The sequence below is a fragment of the Astatotilapia calliptera genome, chromosome 15, assembly GCF_900246225.1.
Source record: "Astatotilapia calliptera chromosome 15, fAstCal1.2, whole genome shotgun sequence".
In the NCBI taxonomy this organism is placed as follows: domain Eukaryota; kingdom Metazoa; phylum Chordata; class Actinopteri; order Cichliformes; family Cichlidae; genus Astatotilapia; species Astatotilapia calliptera.
In genome coordinates this window covers 34,577,634-34,600,298 of record NC_039316.1, presented here as the reverse complement: position 1 = coordinate 34,600,298, position 22,665 = coordinate 34,577,634, and the positions used below count along the sequence as shown (strand labels likewise).

The following is a 22,665-nucleotide window of genomic DNA, read 5'->3' as shown; positions in this document are numbered from 1 at the left end:
AGGAAAAAGCCGTTCCATTCCACAATATTGCATCTATCTACATCCAAGCCTTGCAGCTGCTCCAGGATGAAAGTTTCCATTTTTGCCTGTTGCAGAATTTCGTGGTTGCTCTTGTTGACTTTAACCTCCTAGGACCTGGCGTCCACATATGTGGACATCACATTTTGGGTTATTTAGACTAAAATACTCAATTTTGCTCTACAAGGGCCTGATATCCACTTATGAGGACATTATACCGCTACTCTTCTATCAACATTTTAAACGAATATCCTCATATGTGGCTCTCATTTTTCTTGGAAACAAAAATCAGGTAAAAAAAAGATCTTGTAATTCTTTGTTTTTACATTCATCAGGTCCCAATATGCCCAAATATCAAAAAGAAATTAAAAATGCATGCCATGGAAGAGTTCGGGTCTTAGGTTAATAGCAACAAGTTTGTTGGGTTGTGTATTGCGACATTTGGTTACAATACCAAAGCTCCCTTCTCCGAGGAAACCCTCTACCTCATAGTAATCTCCCAAAATGGTCCCTTTAGATATTTCAAGGTCATCTGAGCTTAAGGACGAGTTGGCTGACATGGTGAAATGTGTTTGTTTGCTTGGTGAATTGGTGAGAAACGTTTCAAAATTTTTTGGTTTATGTTGCAAAACTCTCGCAAAACTTTTCAAAAGGGTTTTGGTTGCTGTCAGGTCATCGTCAGTTAAGCAGTAAAGTTTAACAGTTTAAAGCTCCTATTTAAGTGTTTAGTGGAATCAAAGATCAAAGCAAGGTTGTGATGATGTTGTGACCTTAAACACGGGAAATAGTGAGGAGAGGTGAAAGAATGGCACGGACAGACAGCTCTCTCTCACGCGTCTGTATTGAGTGAAGGAGGAGGCGCGCATGTGCTGCTGGCTGCAAAACAACAAATAAAACAATAATAAAGGCATGACACGAAATATAAGGAACAGAGATGTACAACTCCAAAACTAATCAAATTTATGATCCACCACAATGACACAAAGAATCAAAGGCATTCCGATGTGTGTGGATGTGCACTTGTGTAATATTGTTCACCCTAAATTTGACCCTAATGAGTTTAATATGAGTGAATTAAAGAAAATGTTAGTTTTGGAGAATTTTGAAATTATGAAACTGAGTCATAAAACTTTTTGTGCATTTGTTTATTTTTTCCTTACACACCCTGTCAAGCTTTTCTCTGTATAGTCATGCCATAGGTTTGGGAGCAAACAAGAAATTGATTAAAATGTTCTCTTTCATTTGAACAATTATCAACTTCATATATATTCAAGCAGTGTTTTTATAGCTTTTTTAACCCTTGCCTCTCTCCTCACTGGGCTATGGAACATGCAAATATCTTTATGTTTAAATTATAACTCCACATTCTAATCTGACATTTCATTCTATACTCAGCGGACCTGTCAAATGTACAAATATGACTGTGGAATTTGTATAAAATTCGATATGTGATTTACATATTTAATCTTTTATGCAAAGTTTTATCAAGATCACTGTTTTCATCCAGGAGGAAATAAGGAACACACATACATAAAATCTTTATAGTATGATGATTACCCTTAGAAAAGTGGTCCAAAGGCATAATGTTGCATAATGATATTTCAGTTTAAACATGGAAAAAAAAGGATATTAATCTCACGCAGATTTGGATGTTGAACTGGAGCAATGATGCTGGGCAAGACTAGTTTTTAGCATTTGTGTATACCTGTGCTGTTAGACCAGCAGAAGAATAAAACTAGGTCTGATTTTAATTCAACAAAGTCTTATTTTATTATGAGTGCAGTCTTAACCACAGCTCCATGGTTTATTGAGCAGCATCCTTCAAGATAAAAGGTTTGGATCTTTGCAAAATCAAACCATGTGCATATATTTTTGAAGTACAAGTAGCATTTTTTTTTTTTTTTTAAACCAAGTCATATAAAGGACTAAATAAAAAAACAAAAGTAACCAACACGATTACAAACTTTGCCCTGTTAAAGTATGTGTATTGAGAAGAAACCCCAAATATACAAGTCTCTCCTGAGTGCAAATTTTACAGTATGAGTTATTCAATGTACAAAAGCAATATTGATCCAAACATGACAACAAAATGACTTCATGCAAGAAAGAAAACATGTGGGTAATCAAGACCTTTAACAAAATGTTGTACCTAAGGTGCTGACTATTGAATCTGCATGTTGGAACTAATAAGAAAAACCAGCAGTAAAATTATTAAATGCTTCTGAAAAAAATATATAAAGTAAAGGAGCAAAAACCTGGCACAGCACATCTTTACAGCTAGTTACTCCTAATGCTGTTAATCTGCTAATTGTAATGCTATACACATTCTGGTGGCTTAAATGTTTAACAAAACACTTGATTTTTATTAAAATAAATGTGAACTGCTGAAAAGCAACATTTTTACTAAGCTAGGGAAATCAGTTTGAATATTTTAACAACAGCTGCCTTTATAGAACATTAGAAGTAAGACAAATTAGAGGAACTACTGCTCTGGTGTGCAGATGGTTGTGTAAATACAGCTTGTAGATGCTATACTGCAGTTTTCCTGTTACCAGTCTGTAAAACAGCATGTGATACGACAAATAAAGACTATACCCAGTGCGGGCTGCTGTTAGACTGCACACCTGGAGCGAGGGCGTACACAATCTTGCTCACAACTCGATGTCTAACAGTACTGTGAGTGGCAGCTCTCTCTTTGGCTGAGCTTTCTTCTTCTGTATCCTTTTCAAAACTAGCTGAACTTCTGCTCTCTCCCTCCTCCTGCTGGTTCCAGAGAGAGGACAAGGACTCCAGGGTCGAGTGGAGCTCATCTCGTGCAGACATTACGGTCTGAAGACAGGGAAGCTGCAGGGTTGGGGCCCCAATTCCATCCTTGGAAAGGCCGGTGATCAGCTCGTCAACAGCCTTGGCAGAAGAGGAGATCGTATCTCTGCAGCTTTTGAAGTCTTTTCCTAGGAGGAGGGCACCAGGGACAGACTGGTCAACCATCCTTAAATCTACCAACACTGCTGCCACTGAACTATCAGAAAATAATTTGTAAGAGCTAGTGTTGGCCTTTGCCCATCAACGAAGTACATTAGTGTAAGTGTCTTGACACTGTGAATCAAAAGCTTTACCTCGTAAGGCTGTAGACAGAGATGAATGCAACTGTCTAATGGCTTGGTTCAGCTGGAACAGTTTGGTTGATGTCGTCCTCAGTTTCTGCAAAAGTAAAGCCAAAGCGTCCTCCTCCCCTTCCTCTGCCTCCTGTGGTTCCGATTCCCTCTCCTGTTTGCAGACATTAGCACTTACACATAATGACAACAAGACTGCAAACAAACAGGACATGCTTGTAACTTCATCTGTTAAATTACATACAAAACACAACAAAGATCCTACTATAATGTGTAGAAATTTACTATTAACTAAATGCAACCAGTTTTGACTCCTGTATTTTGCTTAAGTTATATTTTAACGGGTGAGCAGAATAGATTTTACACAAAAAGTGAAATAAAAGAATTGCAGCCAGTGCCTGAATCACTACAAGTTGAAAATATTTTGGGTTCAAGCCTCTGCTACATTTACCAATAGTGAGAAAAACACCCTGAAAATAGCTTTTGGAGGATATAACTCAGTTTTATTTGACTACAATAACACTGTGGACAGCATAAAGCCCAGCTGCCTACATGTGTCATGTATTGGTTTGAAAAGGTAAAAAGGCCAAAACAAAACCTGCTACTTTGTGTGGCTAAGATAAGGACAAACAAGCCTGTTAGCTGTGACTTATGCCCCTTCATTCAACACATTCATTATGTGAACGATCACCGAGGGATGACCGCAGAGAGATAAGCTTACGGCACACTAAGCTTTACAGGAGCAATAAAGGCTGAGTGGCATCTTTAATGGGGCTGTTGTGGCAGCGAGTCTTAATCCGTAACATTTAAGCCTGTGTCAAGACGGAGGATCGTTTTTAACCTTTACCTACAGGATGCTCAGCTGAGCGTGCACTGTTGTCTTTTTGCTCTGGTTAAACCAAAACAAGTGCCAGGACTTTTGTAATGAAGCTCCACAAAGCAGATAACAAATGCCATTTATTCCCTCCCCCAAGTTTGACACATATTTTTTAATGATTACATTCTTAATAAAAAAATTTTTTAAAAAAAGATAATGAAACAGAGGCTAAAAAAAAGAAATTTAAGCTGCATTATGTTGTAGATCTGATTGTGAAAAAAACTAAAGGGTTTAGAGAAGGGGTGTCAAACATAAGGCCTGGGGGCAAGAATCGGCCGAGCGAAGACCTGAAACTGGCCCAGTAGAGAGCTTTAGAAAGAAATATGAAGGAGTATGTAAATGTTCAACTTCTAACTGCATTTTCTTAGGTTTTACAGCTTTTCCCATCCACTCCTACTGCCATAAAGTCATTAGTTAAGAGATAAACAATTAAATGACGGGAAAATTACAGTTTTTCCACTTTTGGTGCGCTTGCAGTAAATTAAAAAACAAACATTTATAATTACAGGACAGTCTGTGCAATGAAAAGGAGTTGGACGTCCCTGGTTTAGAGGCTACAGATTGTGATTTTTAATGGATTCTGTTGATGAAACTTACCAAAATATGGCAGTACATGTAGCTCTCCAGAGCACGAGCTAAATCAAGAGTCTTTGATTTAAGGCTCTGGAGGACCTGCGTGTAAAGATGACAGGTATCATGGGTAGCAACTCAATAAGCACTTTAAAAACACACCAGATATAGCATTTCTGTGATATAAATGAGCACAAAAAGGCACGACATTTTAAATAAGTGCGTGATCTCTTACTGAGCTTCTGGGATAGGACAGTTGAGCCTCTCTCAGCATTTCCCTCGTGATGGTGAGGCTCTCCTCCAAGAGAGATCGGACACCCTTACCAGTTCCCTTCATTAGACACGTGACCACTGAAGGCTAACGATTAAAAAAAACAAAAGGACACAAATGACTTTTTATGACCACATTATTCCAGTCAGTTACCAGAGCTACAAAGAATGACAGATTTCAGATTAATTTTCAAACAAACTTTCACCCTTCCAAGATTAATGGGCAGCAACAATTCCAGTGGAAGCAGTAAGGGTGGACTTGGTTTTAACCACTCACAGCTTCTACATTTCGGCTTAATTTTTGTTAAATAAATAATGACAGTGTGTGGTATCATGTTTTATTATTCATATCAGGTTTATGACCTGTTAAGGACCAGATAATTAATTACATCCCAATACATAAAACCTTAGCATTGGTGCACCGTGTTACCATGGCTGTACCTTACACTCACATTCATACAGTTAATAGTTGTGATGAGGGGGCATGAGTAGAGTGGCCCACAGTGCCCAAACAGAGACCTCCCAGCTAAATTATTGGTGGTCTTACCTTGCCCATAGCCTGGGCGCCCAGTCCCGTGACATTCAATGACATGCCTGTCACTACTGCCATGTGTCCAAGCGCAAGTAAAGTTTTATCCAGGCACTGACTAGTTTTCCTTCGGGCTTCTTTCACCATCGATGTGATCTCAGATTCGCAACCCTGGATGTGAGGGCGGGAGAGGAATGTTTCACTCAGCATCGAGTCGGCACAAACAAACTGATACACAGGTTCAGTTCACATTTATTTAATAGTGAATCAATGCAAGCAAGAGAGCACAACAGCCAACAAAGTCTGAAGGGGCAGTAAATAAATTAAAATGCTAGAAAAAATTAAAAGTAAGGATCGAGAGGGGAAAATTGTGTGTTTAGGTGCTGAGAGTGGTAAGAAATTTAGATTTAGTTTCCATATATTCATGTTCTGTTTGGGGCTTCAAGGTTGAGAATTCCCTCAGCTTTGCCATTTCCATAGACAGAGCTCAAACAGCTCAGAGCTAAGACCCGTCAATCAATGCTCTGCATTTTGATTAGCCACCCGTCTCCAAACTACGCAAAATTGAAAATCATTTGTCAGCTTAGATTTTGCACTCTTTTTGACTCATTCATATACTGCAAATGCCAGAAAACCCAGACATCATGTCAATGCATAGCCTTTAACTTAAAAAAAAAAAAAAAAGGCTTGATTTGCCTGAACTCAAAATGGGCGGAGTGTAATGATTAGAGAATAATGATACAATCTGCATGTAGGCTGGCTTAGCCTTTTATCGTCACCAAGCAGAAACCTCAGTTTGAAACTTGTGTACTGTCACTTTAACGTGTGATACCTTTGGGTATTTTTTTTCCTCACCTGAATCAACATCTGGAAGAACCCTCCCATCTTCTTGACTTGGCTTTTAAGTTCCTCAGCAATCGTGTAGAGCAGACCGGAGGAGGGTTTAACACTGGCCAACCACTGCATGGTAACAAACACTGCATTCTCTATGGCTGTCGTGGCCTTCACCAACTCAGTTTGTGCCACCAAATTACCCACAAACACTGCAAAAAAGAAACCACCAAAAAGCACCACAATAAAAGTTTGTGCCCAATAAACACCAGGCCACTTTTATGAATGTGGCCTGGTCATACATGCCTTTTGGCTCAGCTCTTACCTTGGCAGAGGACGAATATCCACAAATTATTCTTCTAATCATTACCTATCCATCGGTAGCTATTGATTTACTAATGTCTATGAAGTTGACTGGAACTCACCACTATCCTGGCTGTCATCATCCAGACTGTCGTATAGGTCAGATATAGTTTGGACAGCCATGTAGACCAGGTTTAGATCTGAGATTAACCGATCTGCCATGCTCTCCTCCGACCCTGTAGAACTACGCAGACGGGCCAGTGATTGGCCAACTAGCTCCTTGCAGATGCCAGGCATCCCAGGGTCTGAGATGCTGGAATGGAGGGAGGGGGATTTGGTCACACCCATTAACCCTGGGTCAGACACAGAGAAGAGTGGGTGATGATCATTTGTCACAAAAAGCAAATGTAGTCGAGTGTTTAACAGCTGTAGCACTGAATGCTGCATGCAGGTCTGAAAATTTATATTCATGTAACAATGTCGCATTTTAGAAAGACAACAAGAGGCAGCTTTTCGCCACTCAATTCCACCGACATTTGCCTTTTAAGAACACGACGTTTAATATTTTATGCATATTTACTTGTGTTTCTTACCAGCAGACTGTGAGGAGCCACTGTGGAGGCTCTGAATGGGATGCACCCGGATCTCGTAGAGACGCCCTGAGATCCTTCTGCTCTTCAGCAAACTCCTGCTTCTAAAGCCAAACCAACCAGAAACCCACTTGGTACCGCTGCCAACGTTCAACATTTATACTGACTTTTTCTTTAGACACAGGAGAATAAACTTTACTTGCAAGAGAAACCCAGAGGTGGAAAGGTCAGTAAATAGAGATGATTGTTTAGGCAAAGGTTTATTGGAGTAAAAGAGCAATATGGTGGAGCCCCAGAGCCTGTGCAGTGTTTCATTTGGCTGTGCCTAATGGTAGTTTGGGAACACCAGGACTGCTTGACAAGAATAACCACAATGTGAGGGGGAATGTATTCTGCATGTACAGCAGGTGCTGTGTGTGTGTGTCCTCCATACCGCTCCCAAACAAACACCTTGGCCTGACCTGCATGCGAAAATTAATAAACACAAGAAATACACCAAAGAGGGGAATATTTTTGGGTAGAAAGTTTTCAGGAAAAGAGAGAAAACAGGACTGTTTAACTATCAAGAAATATGTGCCAGGTTGTAAATCACAATGTTGGAAACTGGGAGGGCTGTGAAAATAACTCAAGTATTCCAAATTTACTTGAAGTATTTACCATCACTCAACTTTCCACATACGAAAAGTAAAACATTTTTTTTAAAAAGGGAACTGTTTTTGTGGCACGCTTTGTGTCCACAGAGAGAGGGTCAATGCAAATCAGTGCAAAAATGCTCACGTCTATTTTTTCCTTCCTAAAAGCTCTGATGAAGATGAAATTTAAGGTACACTGACACACACACCCTTCCCTAAGGGACAAGCAGTGTTTTTAAAAACTTTCCCACCTCCATATTTAATCTTATGTAAATGTAAGATGCTAGGAAGAAGGATTTATGGATAGGAGGAGCTGGATAATTACCTTCGTCGAGAAAAGGAGGCAGCGGAGGAAGAAGAGGCTGATATATCTTGCTCCCACTCATCATCGGGGTCGTAAAACACATTGTCATCTTTAGAGCTGGAATCCCCCTGTGGTGAATAAACTCCTGATGACATGTCCACTCTCATTTACTCAGCTTAATGAGAAAAGCATCGCAAAGTGAGGCAGCATCCCTCTGTCGGGCATAAAACAATCCATTCTGGACTATAAATGAGGTCAAACACTTAGGAAATTTGCAAGTGACTGGAGCTGATGTCAGGCTCTGAATTTGCAAAACAAGGAAGAGTCGTGCAGGCTGAACAGGTGTGCTATGTCTTACTAGAACACAGGTTAATGTGAGAAAGACATGATAGCAAAAAAAGGTTATGAATTTGAACGCAGAATTGATCCCAGACTTACCCGTTCGAGCTCCCTCATGGCAGCAATGTTATTTTGGAACTTTTCCAGACACCAGAAAGTGGCAATTCCCAGCTTTGTGTTTTGAACTCGCACCTGCAGCACACCACCGCACTTCTCATTCTCCGAGCTCTCATGTCTAAAACAGGAGAGTAAAGTCAATAAAAATAATAAGGTCAGAGGTTAACAGCAGCCACGTGTTCATTTACAGCTGTATTTTAGGGAGTAGCTAAATACAAAGACTGGATATAGGTTTACATGCTTTTACTTTTTTTTTTTTTTTAATGCCACTGGTTTCTTCATCATTTTTGTGTTTACATGATGCATAATAAAAAAATATCTGCGACTTTTGCCCATCCTTTCTTTCCTACCTGCTGAACACTGTGTGTTTCTTCAGTTTAGCACTGATTTTATTGGCTTCCTCAATCATCAAGGACAACTTCATGGCATCCCACTGTGGAGAGACTGCGACAGAGAAATGAAACATTACCTTCAACTAGGACTGGGCGATATATATCGAGTTTTTAAATATATTGAAATATTTTTATATGATATATGAGATGTGATAATATTGTTTATATCGATATAGTCTATGTTATGTTATAATTATACTTGTGGAGCCACAAGTTTGCCTCTCTTTCGTCCACTTTTGTCTCCACGCAACGTTACTCTGCCTCTCTCTACTTCACTGAACACAACTCCCCCTCCCCTATCGCTTCACCTGCAGGCAACAACAAGATCAGCTATCAAAGAGGAGCTGGTCGGTAAAAAGAAAACATTTGGCGATTACTATTTTACTGCTGGTAGCAGTAATCTCGTTAGAATGACGTTAACGCCATAACTGCATTAATGCGGCAAATCTCCGTTAATGAGTTACCGCGGATCGCCCCGAGCATGGGGCTGGATGGCATCAACGTGTTAACGAGCTAACAGCTCTCACACGTTGACGCCATGCAGCCCCATGCAAGGGGGCTGCACGGCCTAAAATTCTTTCATTTTCTCAAAACTCGACAGTGCACCTTATGTATGAGTTCTGGTTGTGCTTACTGATCGCGAACCGCTTTTATGTGTTACATTACGGCTACCGTAGTCAGGAGCCTCGTGGAGTACTACGTACTGTACTTCAACGTAATATTACCGTATTGTGTGCGTTTAAGGACCACAAATGGCACCTGTTCATAGACGTGGTTACAACAAGGATTTCAAACTCCAGGCTGTCAGTCACGCAGTAGAACTTGGGAACAGAGCAGATGCGAAATTTGTCTTTGTTATTATGCTCAGGGTCTGTTAGTTTACATTTTGACTGCACAATTGTGAGCTTTTTGTTATGCACAAAAACAACATTGTTTTATTTTATTTATGGAGCATTATTATTTAATAAATGCTGATAATTTATTTCTGAGTAATTTTTTCATGTACATCTACGCTGTATGTTAATAAAAGTGCCAGTGTGAGATCTGGGACACAGTGTGACTAAGAACTCTCTTTTTGTTGTTACTTTATGGCTTTAAAAAAATATCGAGATATATATCGCCATCCAGCTAAAGAATATCGAGATATGAATTTTTGGTCATATCGCCCAGTCCTACCTTCAACTAATAGCCCAGAGTTAAATATCATTTGGCTCAGATGATCTTTACTTAGCAGTACAAGACAGTACACAGCAGGGATTCACTGTAAAAAGGAACAGTTGAAATAAGCTACTCACTGGCTATTGCACTCATTTCCACCAACAATTCTCAAAGACCTTATAAGGAATTACAGTAAGATGCAGATCGCTGTGCTCCACATTCTACCGATTAGGGTTGAGAGGCTCATAAACTCCGACATTGCATCCATTCATCTAATATGATCCTCGTACAAACAAATGAACAGAATAAGAGGGCAGCATAATGGTCAGACTCCCCAACACTCCTTACCAAAAAGGCATTTTAACGCAACATTGTCTCGAGTCAAATAAAACCATTGGCTATAAAAGGAGCATCTTAGAGGGGCTTAGAAAATAAGATGGGCAGAGGTTCAACTATCTGCTCCTGTGTCTAATGTTTGTAAAAAAGAAAAACCAACAAATATACTATTATTATAAGACTCCAGGAACCTGAAGAAATATGTGCACAAGGGACAAGGCCAAAGATTAATGCTGAACACCTGTGATCGTCAGGTCTTCAGGCAGCACTGCATTAAAAACAGGCACGATTCAGTCATGGAAATCATTGTCTGTAAACACTGTATGCTGTGTCAAAGAAGAAGCTAACGGCAGTGGGCCAAAGCTCTTCTAAAATGGTCCGAGGCAAAGTGGAAAACTGTTCTGTGGTTAGACAAATTGAAATTTGAAGTTCTTTTAGATAAATGTGGAAACCATTTCTAAACTGGTCTAAAGAGGAGACAGACCATCTGGCTAGTCATCGCCGCCTAGTTCAAAAGCCTGCATCTCTAATAATATGGAGGCCCATTAGTGCTTTACATATTTACTAAGGATTATATGCCTTCAGTGTACGTTGATATAGTGGCAAACAGCTTTTCTCTAATGCTTCTGCTGCTCAGGACAACTCTGCTTACACGATGTGATCCTTACTCCCAAACACGTTCAGTGTTGACTTAACTCTTACCATGTTGGGGCGTATGGTTTTCCCTTAAAGCTCTTTTCTTCTGAATCTCCTCCAGCTCCTTGCCAATCTTTTTCTTTTCCGCCTCCAGGGCCTCGACAATCCTCGCTTGGCGCACACGATGCTCTTCCATAGCCTTGAGTGAGTCATGGTAATGTAAACAACATTAAAAACCATCAGGGTAAAACATTCCGCCTGAAGCCAAGCTCCACGGTGGCTCAAAACGCATCCCAAATGGTTAAACATAAAGCCCAGAGTCAGCATATTTGCTAATGCTCATACATAACATCAGAAAACATGAGGATGAGCGAACGAAAGAGGAGATATAATTAATGAATATAGATTTCCTGTATGCCTACTTCCAGAAAAGCGAGAAGATGACTGCTTGAAAATATCACACATTTCGCCCACCTACTCCCTCCCGCCTACAGTCATAGGGGAAATAAAAGAAAAGGCAACAGTCTCTTTCTGGAAAACCTGATGGTACGGCGCACATTCCTGAGCTATTTTCACTTTCATCCATAAAAAAAATGCCATCAAAAAGTGATTGTTCAAAGTCCTGTTTAATTTTGCCCAATTCCCCTGCAAGGCCGTCTCCACCTGTACCTCATAATGTAGCACCTGAGATCCAAAGGGTTGCAAACACACAAAACCTTCACACAGGAGGCTTCCCATAAAGGCCGACTGGCCAAATGTAAATTGGGTGTGTTATATATATATATATATATATATATATATATATATATATATATATATATATATATGGAACAGAGGATCGCAAGTTCGATTCCTGCCTGGGGCGTCTGTATCCAGTAAGGGTCCTAAGGCTAGACCCCCTATGCTAAGCAAGCCTACCGCAGACATGAGCGAGACAGAAAAATATGAAGGCATGCCGGCTCGGACGTCGCCCGGATCAACAAGGTCCGCGTCAGGTGTTGAGGAACCAGGGCACCCTGACGAAAAGTGGGCTACTGGAACAAGAAGGCATCGGTGGGCAAGGGACGAAAACAGGGCGTTGTTGGAATGCTACTACGCAAGTAACCCCGGCGGAAGGGGCTACATGAATAGGATGAGGGACCTATGGATTCTTCGATACCCAACATCCACAATGACGGCGAAACAACTAGTAGCTCAGTGTTCCAACATTCGAAAGAAGGGACTGCTCTCACAGCTAGAGATTGACGAGGTACAACACAAATGCTACGGCAAGGAGGAGTCAGGACGCCAGGTCAGGGGGGCGATATCATCACCCCCACCCGAGATTGGGTACATAGCCCCAAGTGCGATAGGAGAAGGATCGTTGAGTGCGAGAGGAACTGACCTGAAAAATAGGATCATGGCCAAGCTTGAAACCTCGATCCCCCGTAGCCGGTTACCAAGATTACGTGAAGTACCCTCAGAAGGTCTGCTAGATGATGTTAATGCAGCACTACGGGCAATACCTACAACCACGATTACCGACACTAACAAGCTGATCTACAATACGGCAGCAGTGATCAGTGAGATGCTTGGCTACACGTTGAACAGCGACAAGGGGCAGTACCCTCCATGGAGAAGGAGGCTAGAGGGCAAGATCAAAGTAGCACGGAGGGAGGTTAGCCAACTAACGGAGTTACAGAAAGGTGCGACAAATAAGGTGCCTAAGAAATACAGCAAGCTGTCCATACCTGAGGCCTTGGAAACTGCCAAGCAAAGACTCACAGCCTTGGCCAGCCGCTTGAGGAGGTACACCAGAGAGATAGAAGGCAGGAGAATAAACCAGCTGTTCTCCACAGAACCAGCAAAGGTGTACTCTCAGTGGCAAGGGAACAATAAGAGAACAGCACCACCAAGGCTGGAGACGGAGCAATACTGGAAGAGCATATGGGAGAAGGATGCAACCCATAACGGCAATGCTCAGTGGCTAGAGGATCTGAGGGCAGACCACAGTGACCTCCCTGAACAGGGTCCAGTAACCATCACAGTGGCAGATATCCAAGAAAGAGTCTCCAGTATGAAGAGTTGGACAGCACCAGGGCCCGACATGGTTCACGCCTACTGGCTGAAGAAGCTAACTGCACTCCACGAGCGTCTGGCAGCACAAATGAACCAGCTGCTAGTTAACGAGAGACACCCGGAATGGCTAACTGAAGGCCGGACGGTCCTGATCCCCAAGGACCCCAAGAAGGGACCGGTCCCCTCCAACTACCGACCAATAACCTGCCTCAGTACTACATGGAAGCTCCTGTCAGGCATCATATCGGCTAAGATGAACAGGCACATGGGTCAATACATGAGCGGGACACAGAAAGGAATTGGCAAGAATACCAGAGGCGCAAAACACCAGCTACTGGTAGACAGAACAATCAGCCGAGACTGCAAGACCAGACTGACCAACCTGTGCACTGCCTGGATTGATTACAAGAAGGCCTATGACTCAATGCCCCACAGCTGGATACTGGAATGCCTAGAATTGTACAAGATCAATGGGACCCTAAGAGCCTTCATCAGGAACTCAATGGGGATGTGGCGTACAACACTAGAGGCCAACTCCAAGCCCATAGCACAAGTCACCATCAAGTGCGGGATCTACCAAGGAGATGCTCTGTCCCCACTGCTGTTCTGCATAGGCCTGAACCCCCTCAGTGAGATCATTAACAAGACTGGCTACGGATACCGACTACGGAACGGAGCAGTTGTCAGCCACCTCCTGTACATGGATGACATCAAGCTGTATGCCAAGAGTGAACGAGACATCGATTCACTGATCCACACTACCAGGCTATACAGCAATGACATTGGAATGTCGTTCGGACTGGAGAAGTGTAGTCGGATGGTATCAAAGAGAGGGAAGGTAGTCAGAACTGAGGGGATTGAACTACCAGAAGGCAACATTGCAGACATAGAGGACAGTTACAAGTACCTGGGGATCCCGCAGGCAAATGGGAACCATGAAGAGGCCGCTAGAAAGGCTGCAACCACCAAGTACCTGCAGAGGGTCAGGCAAGTCCTGAGGAGTCAGCTGAATGGTAAGAACAAGATCCGGGCCATCAACACGTACGCCCTGCCCGTGATCAGGTACCCTGCTGGGGTAATAGGCTGGCCAAAGGAGGAGATAGAAGCCACTGACATAAAGACAAGAAAGCTCCTTACCATGCATGGAGGGTTTCACCCCAAGTCCAGCACCCTGAGGCTGTACGCTAAGCGGAAGGAAGGGGGCCGGGGACTGGTGAGTGTCAGCACCACAGTCCAGGATGAGACAACGAACATCCAAGAATACATTGGGAAGATGGCCCCAACTGACCGAGTGCTCAGTGAATACCTCAGGCAGCAGAAACCCAAGAAAGAGGAGGGAGACGAGGAACCATCATGGAAGGACAGGCCCCTGCACGGTATGTACCACCGGCAGATAGAGGAGGTGGCTGATATCCAGAAATCCTACCAGTGGCTGGACAAAGCTGGACTGAAAGACAGCACAGAGGCACTAATCATGGCAGCACAAGAACAAGCTCTGAGTACAAGATCCATAGAGGCTGGGGTCTATCACACCAGGCAAGACCCCAGGTGCAGGCTGTGTAAAGATGCCCCAGAGACAATCCAGCACATAACAGCAGGGTGCAAGATGCTAGCAGGCAAGGCATACATGGAACGCCATAACCAAGTGGCCGGCATAGTGTACAGGAACATCTGTGCCGAGTATAACCTGGAAGTCCCGAGGTCAAAATGGGAGATGCCCCCAAGGGTGGTGGAGAATGACCGAGCTAAGATCCTGTGGGACTTCCAGATACAGACGGACAAAATGGTGGTGGCTAACCAACCGGACATAGTGGTGGTAGACAAACAGAAGAAGACGGCCGTAGTGATCGATGTAGCGGTTCCGAATGACAGCAATATCAGGAAGAAGGAACACGAGAAGCTGGAGAAATACCAAGGGCTCAGAGAAGAGCTCGAGAGGATGTGGAGGGTGAAGGTAACGGTGGTCCCCGTGGTAATCGGAGCACTAGGTGCGGTGACTCCCAAGCTAGGCGAGTGGCTCCAGCAGATCCCGGGAACAACATCGGAGATCTCTGTCCAGAAGAGCGCAGTCCTGGGAACAGCTAAGATACTGCGCAGGACCCTCAAGCTCCCAGGCCTCTGGTAGAGGACCCGAGCTTGAAAGGATAAACCGCCCGCAGGGGCGTGCTGGGTGGTTTTTTTTTTTTTTTTTTTTTTTTTTAAAACATGTGCACAAATCAAAATAATCTAGCCCATCCTGTTTTTGTCATTTCCTTAATTTAATCAAAAATCCTAACCTGGGTCTCCATGTGGATACGGAGACGTTTCCTCTGGACATCCACCTCCTGCTCCAACTCCAGCTTGGCAGTTTTGAGCTCTGCCATCTGGCTGGCAACCCTCTGCTTCTCCAACTCCTGTTGGCGCTTCCGCTCATTCTCCTCATTCTGAAGGAACGAAATGCTGGCATTTATCTGCAGTTTGCATAATCTGACAGGGTATGAGAGCGTGCAAAACTCTACTATGTTTAAAGGTTCTTTAAAAATGCACAAGTGTTAAGGAAATACACCTAGCAATTTCAATTTGAGGTTTTAGTTTACAATATTACAGTAAATGAAAATTACAGACTGTCAATAATCTAATACAGGGTTACAATAATAAATGACTGATGATATCATCCAACTGGCCTATTTCTAGATTTTAAAAAAAGAAGAAGAGAAAGTCTCGTATACCAGCTCTCTCTCCAAGGCTCGGATCTTTTCTTCATAGAGCACCTTCTGGTCAGAAAGCTCTTTCTGAGCCACTTCTTTTGCCATCTGGATTCCTTGCATCATCTCCTGCTTTGCTTTAAGATGGGCTTCTTCAATTTCTGCCTCAAGCCTGAGAAACACAAAAATGGGAATTCAGATTTTGAGAGTATGGAATAACATTTTACAGAAAAGCCTCAGTCTGGCCGATTTTCCCTCCACTCACAGCGCTCTTTGAGCTGCAAGGAGCTCGTTTTTAGCAAATTCGAAATCTTTATGACCGTCGCCTTCGCCTGTCCAGCATGACGCTCTCTTCCCAGACTGCACCTCTGCTGGGTGATTAAAGCGGAAGTAGTGATCTCCTCCAAGAATCACCCTGTCGCCCTAGAAGCCGGACAAGAGACACAGATCCAGAGAGAAACCATTTATGAAACGCTTTGGGCCTTGCGTGGACAGACCGTTCCGTTTGATTTACAGAGAGTAACAAAATGAAGCGATAGACGGACAAAAAAGTTAGAACTTGCTGCTTTACTTACATGGTGTAGGACTGTGGATTCAGAGATGAGGTTCCCATTAACAAAAGTCTTGGCGTTTTCCATCGGAATGATGCTGACAGTATCGTGTATGTTGGATATAACACTGAAAAAATATATATATAAAGAAAATAAAAACTATTTTAGGTGAAATGCAAAAAAAGTGGCCAAATATCTTCGTAGGGCTACATATTCCTTGGTTATATCCATCTTGATGCAGGTATTCCACCTGACTGAACAATATGCTACTGTTTTCACCCCTCTCTGAGGAGTTGGTCTTACCAGTGCTGGTCAGCAATGAGGGCGCCAGTCAACTGGATATCGTGACTGGAGTTGGACTTGCCCACCGTAGTGCGACCCTCTTTGATCATGTAGAGAAGCATCTCGGACAGCTGAGGGTCCTCATTCAGATTCACGAGGTTGGGAAGACGGTTGTCCACTTTGAAGGTCACTCCTGCTTTCTGATCACACAGACCAAAAATTATTTATAGAGGGGGGGTTCATCTCCTTTGTTTTCAGCTTCTTCTTTAACAACATTAGTGTTTGAACACGAGCATGGTGGGTGCAGAATGATAGAGAGAGTAGACTAATAAAATGAAGGTTACACCGAAAAAAGAAATTACCTGCAACTCTTTGGTCTCTTCACGCTTGCGAATTTCTGCTTGCTCAAGTTTCTCCCTCCACGCCCTGCCGGAAAATTTGAAAAAAAAAAATAATAATAATAATTTATAACCAAAAGCAAAAATGACATAAGAACAAATTCTACCACTAACATCACCCACTGCTAAGTAAACCCCAAGTCATATATTGATATCAGCATTTATAATGGCCGATAAATAAAAAGGTTTTAAAGAAGAGATGGGAGAAACACCCTTCAACCAAGTTAAGAGGGTTGACGTTGCTTAGTTCATCCACCAGAGGGCACTCTGCAGCTTTCCACTTGAGAACACAAGTGTTTAGAAAGCAGCAAAAATAACCAGCTGATCAAAGCAGAGCATAATTTCCATCATTTCCTTCAGGATTAATAAAGTATTTCTGATTCTGATAAATGAGTAGCGCACAACTTCCTGTGATAATAAATCCTGATTATATTGAAAGAGCATTGTCATAATATCTAAATAACCACACATAACAAATATTTTATTTAAAATTTCTATATTAGTTGGGCTCTACTTAACATCTTTGTCATGCTAAAAATGTCTGATTTTTATTTCTAATATCAGAATGTTGAATGTTTTAGCCTAATAAAAATATACACTGGAAAGAAGTAAATCTTTCTGTTATTAGAACTCAATAACAAACTGTATGTATCAAGACTGCACAAATACACAGAAACATATAGATCACTGTAAATATACTATTACTTTGTGTGAGTGTGAAGAATAACTTTAAAACTAGCTTTCATTTGACCCCCTCCACTGCAAAAAGAGAACTGTTCATTTGAGGATTCAGTAGGATTATAGCAGTAATGCTGACCGATTGGCCTCAATCATTTCCCTCTCTTGCTGACAGAGTTTATTCTTCAAGGTGGAGATCTCCTGCTGGAAGAGCCTCACTCTCTCTGGTTCGACGCCCTGGGAGCTCATCTGGGCTGCTAGCAGCTTCTCCACCTCTGCCTTTAGCTCTGAAACACACAAAATTCATCCAGATTGTTTCCTACTAAGAAAACTGTTGCAGCAAGATTATGTAAATGTGCAGATATGATGCCACTTTAGAGAGGAATATTCAGATTTGGTCAGCAAACTGCTCGATACTGTCCCTCACTGAAGTTGACTGGTTTGTCTGTCTGAGTCACATTCACTTTGAGCATCTCCCGCTGACAGGCATCGTGAATGAAATCCACAGCAAGAGCTCCCCTTAGTGCTAAAAACGTCAAACAGCAGCGCTATCATCTTATGGAAAAATAATACTTGCATGACAGTTAGCCGCCATGTGCAACTGACAGTGCATAAATATGGCCTGGAGGCAAGGTTAGGGCCAGGCTTTAATTTCAACTGGATAGCGCAAGAGCTGGTGATGGATAAACGGGCCGACAGGCGGGAGGGTGAGTGGTAAAGGAGGAGAGCGAAAGCGATCGGGAGCGAGTGCCTAACAGGAACACAATCACATATAAAGAAAAACACAGGGATGAACAAAAGAGAGAGAGGAAAAAGGCTGATGAAGGAGGAGCTGAAGGACAGACATGAAAATATTTATATGTGTGTGTGTGAGAGAGAGTTCTTACAGTCCAAAAATACTGACTACACCTGTGAAGCTACTCTGTGGTTTTGGTTGTAAAAAAGGAAATACAGGTGTGGCTTTGTGTGTTGAAATGCAGATGTTCAGGTTTACAAAGAACTACAGGGGAAAAAAGGAAAAAGAATCTCTCATATAAAAATGACTTTCCCTCCCTCTCTTTTTTTAGTTTATAAGGTGACCAAGGATTTGTCCAGGCTCACATGTCAAACCAACACAGTAAGTGTGCCTGAAACCCTGCTTTAGACATAAGGCTTATAAATAGATACCTTTTGTCTACAGTATACAAATTTTTAAGCATGTTATGGATGTCTGACCTCTGATGAGCTTGGCATTGGTGTCCTCATTGACCTTGGCCACATTTATGATTGTGCGGGCTTGCTGGGCATAGCGTAGAGTGCTCAGGCTCTCCTCCACGTTGCTGCCCGCCGGGCTCAGCGTAGCGATCATGGCCGTCTTAGAGTTACCGCCGAGGCTCTCCTTCAACAGCCTGCAGGTGACAATTAGAGGAGAACCGTCACTGTGATTGCTGACAAACAAACAAATACAAATAAAGAAATTGTGCACAAGCACACTGTTCCCTCACCATGTAAGGACAGAGTCTCTGTACGGTATGAAGACTTTCTTCTTGGTCAGCGCTTGTTCTGATAAGGCAGAGATGACCTTTCCGAGCGTCAGCAGTGATTTGTTGATGCTGGCGCCCTCCTATAAAGACATCGTTTTGAATAAAATAAGCATAGAAAAATTAATGAACAGGCCAACAATGCAAAGAAACCAGAGCCTTCTGAGACAAGAGACTGTACTCTGATTTGTGAATGATAAAATTATATACCGTGGTTCACCTAAAAGTCTCCATCTCCAATCTCCAACAAGCAATGATTAACTGCTTAATGACTTAACCACACATGGTAGTTAACATGTGCTCACCCTGAGTCGGTCTCCACTGGTCTGGGCAGAGTGGCAGCGTTCGCTGCCTGCTAGATCGATCAAGTTGATCCTGCTGGTGATACTGTGGTCATGTTCCTCGCCTTCCACAAGCTCAGTCTGCACACACAAACACAAATGGACTCACAGGCACTTAATGTAAGCACGATTCATCCGCTCCCCCGTGCTAACGTATTTTTTTACATAAAAACTCAAAGAGGGAAAAGAGGTGTAAATACACAGTGAAGACAGTACCTTAGTCTGGGTCATGACCAAGGTGAAGACAGAGTGAGATCTGGAGCTCTTGTCATTCATTCCTGTGGCTGCTGTGGCTCTCTGCTTATTGCCGAGCTCCAGCCAGCCCTAAAGAAGAAAAAAGTACTTTAAATTATTATTGATTCTCTGTGTGAAATCTCACTTGAAGATATTCATTTCCATGACAAGCCTTTCAGATTCGGTTAACAGGCTTTTTGTCTGCTTGACACTGAAGACCTAGCTTGTTCTTGAAAGCACCCACTAATAAAAAGACAACTGGTTCATCTTACCTGAACATCATTGTAAGAGCGCACCACATTCCTGTGAAGAAACAGCAAGCTGAGCAATTCTGAAAAAGGTACCATCCAAGAATGTTCAAGCTTTCAGCGAATAAAGAGAGAAAGACGAGATTTTCTTACGCTGAGAGCTCAGCGACATAAGGCCCGTGGACCGGATGCTCTCTCACCCTCAGCTGGAAAACAAATCCAAACAAAGGTTTTCTACATTTTCCCCCCCTGTGTTAAGTCAACCACAGTGGCAAGTTAGCAATAAAAACATGTGGCAGGGATGAGTGTCACTAAACAGCAAACTACTCACGGGCATCGTCCTCTGGTTTGGTTCTTCTCTGGTCACCAGCAGGTCATGGATCTTCTCATTGTACACTTCAAAGTAGCTCATCTCTACATGACATTTGACCTGAGATTCAAAAGGGACCCAAAACAGATCATTTAATTATTTTTCAGATAAAAATGAAATTGGAATAGAAATGTAAAAAAACAAAGAGAGAGCTTACCACTTCACTTTTTATTGAGGCCAGTTTAGAAAAAAGCTCATGGCAGAATTTTGGGATCACCCCTACCTCCTCCTCAAAACCCATCATCCTGCAAAACAATCAGTCTTAACACATCAAAGTGACAGATTACAGTACAAAAGTAAAAAACAAAACAAAACAAATGACCACATAAGTGAGAACACTGATGTAAATGAAAAGTGAGTCCACTCACGTGTATGATTTACCAGAACCTGTCTGGCCATAGGCAAACAAGCAGGTGTTAAATCCTTCAAAGGCCCTCAGCAGCAGAGGTTTGGCCAGCGTCTCATACACGGTCTGCTGGCAGGCAAAGTTGGAGTCACTGGCATCCACTGAGCAGAAAGAGAAGTCGTAGGTGAAGGAGTAGCTCTGTTTGGACTCTGGATGCTGGACCACAGTCTCCTGGCCATTCATGAAGATGACCTGTGAGGACTTCTCAGCTTTCTCCCTGTAATAGAGCAGAACAAAAAACTTCAGAGATGTGTTGTTTGTCTTTCTTTAAACAAGTAGCATGCCAGTGTTTTATACACAGATTCCAGAACCAGACTTTAATATACTGACAAGGGGGCCTGCTTCTCAGTCACCCAGCAGTTAAACACTAACCTGGCACTGAAGGGGCGGACACGCACAGCCACCGTAACAGCACTGTTTTCCATTTTTAGTAAGTCCTGCTGCTTCAGACCCTCACTGGTACTGGGCAGGATCTGTTCAGGAGGAGCAGGATCGGATGTCCTGACCTGGGTCACGTCTCCCTTTTGGTTCGAGGTCTTTGTCTTTATCACCTGCAGCGTCGTGTCAGGTCTTCGCACACCTGAGGTCGTCTTGCTGATCCGAGGAGCCGGGAAGGGTTTAGTGTTTTCGGCTTGCTGTGCTCGGGGTTTGGGCCTTTCCAGACTGGCAGATTTGACCAACGCTGGCTTGGGAGCTTCTTTCCCTGCCAGTCTCTCAAACACGTCTCGTTTGGCAGCGATTCTCTCAAACGGGGTCTTTCTGGTCGGCGTTTTAAAGGTATGGGTCTCGTCTGTGTTTCTACTTGAAGATGAAGAAGAGGAGGAGGTTTTGTTCTGCGCAAACCTCCCTTGTGTTTGCACATGAGTCGCAGTTTCTCTTAAGCTCATTGACCTGAATAAACCAGGTGTCCTCCCGTTTGGTTCACCGAGAACTTTGGGCGTTGACTGCAGGCCACCAGGCTGCCCACGTCCGCTCTTGTCCATGGAGGGAGTCCTGGTCCTGCGCTGCAGAGTCAGTCTCTTCTCCGGAGCTGCTGTGGTGCTTTGGCTGCTGTCTGTCATCGTTTGTTCAGCCGTTTCGGCCCCGGTCTTCCTCTTTGACCGTCTTTGTAGGGTGAGCCGGGCTCGGTAAGGGGTCTGCTGCCCGCTGCCACTCTTTGACAGGGCAGAGACGACATACGTCCTGTTCACCGGACGGCTTTTATCTGATGACCTGCTGTCTTCACATGCAGACTCCCCTGATGCGGTCACACTTTTGCCCAGCGTCGTGTCGGCTATCTTTCGCTCTCGGCCGGGTGTCCTGGACGTTGATGTTGACAGCAGATTGTCGTAATAAGCGGTGTGTTTCCGCCCTTGTACGCTAAATATCGACATGGCTGTGGACTGTTAGAAACCTAAACGGTGTAATTACGAGACAGGCGAGTTAACGGCAGATGCACTTTACACATTTAAAAACCACGTAAATTGGACGTAAGTATGACTCCATATGTTAGTTAAAGGAAAATAAAAATCCATTCGAATAAATTATTACTTGCACTTGCGGAAAAAAAACTTCTTTTGTTTATGTTCGCCTGCTCGCTTCCGCCTCTACCCGCTTCAATTTCAAATCGTCACCGTCACTGGCAGCTGATTGGCTGGATTCTCTGAAAGTGCTACGTCACGTCATGGTCGCGACCTGTAGGCACTTTATGATACCGCTAGATGGCAGCACAATACCGAGCCACAATAAGTAAACTGTGAACGATAGTCATCTCTGAGATTGCGTACCAGTGGAAAAAATGTGCTAGTCATAAGTTCCCATCTAAATTTAGTCCTTTACCGTTAAAATAAACGAAATGTCTCAAACTCCCTAACATCTACTGCGGAAGACAGTGAGATATA

At 43.0% G+C, this 22,665-nt stretch overlaps 1 protein-coding gene across 1 annotated transcript; it reads right to left on the bottom strand.

The window, feature by feature from the left end:
* Nucleotides 1-1,453: 1,453 nt before the first annotated feature.
* On the bottom strand, nt 1,454-22,459 carry kif14 (kinesin family member 14). The gene is made up of 29 exons (XM_026142459.1): nt 21,158-22,459; nt 20,748-21,002; nt 20,537-20,624; nt 20,341-20,439; nt 20,163-20,215; nt 20,034-20,064; nt 19,744-19,851; nt 19,492-19,608; nt 19,151-19,269; nt 18,882-19,054; nt 17,806-17,953; nt 16,953-17,016; nt 16,612-16,790; nt 16,333-16,435; nt 16,023-16,180; nt 15,782-15,929; nt 15,350-15,496; nt 11,082-11,214; nt 8,844-8,937; nt 8,476-8,611; nt 8,059-8,165; nt 7,105-7,205; nt 6,634-6,864; nt 6,233-6,420; nt 5,396-5,548; nt 4,814-4,936; nt 4,606-4,680; nt 3,135-3,285; nt 1,454-2,969 (listed from the first exon to the last, which is right to left on the bottom strand). Exons 1-29 carry the CDS (start codon nt 22,156-22,158, stop codon nt 2,608-2,610), a joined length of 4,845 nt encoding a protein of 1,614 aa, XP_025998244.1. The 5' UTR covers nt 22,159-22,459; the 3' UTR covers nt 1,454-2,607.
* Nucleotides 22,460-22,665: the final 206 nt, after the last annotated feature.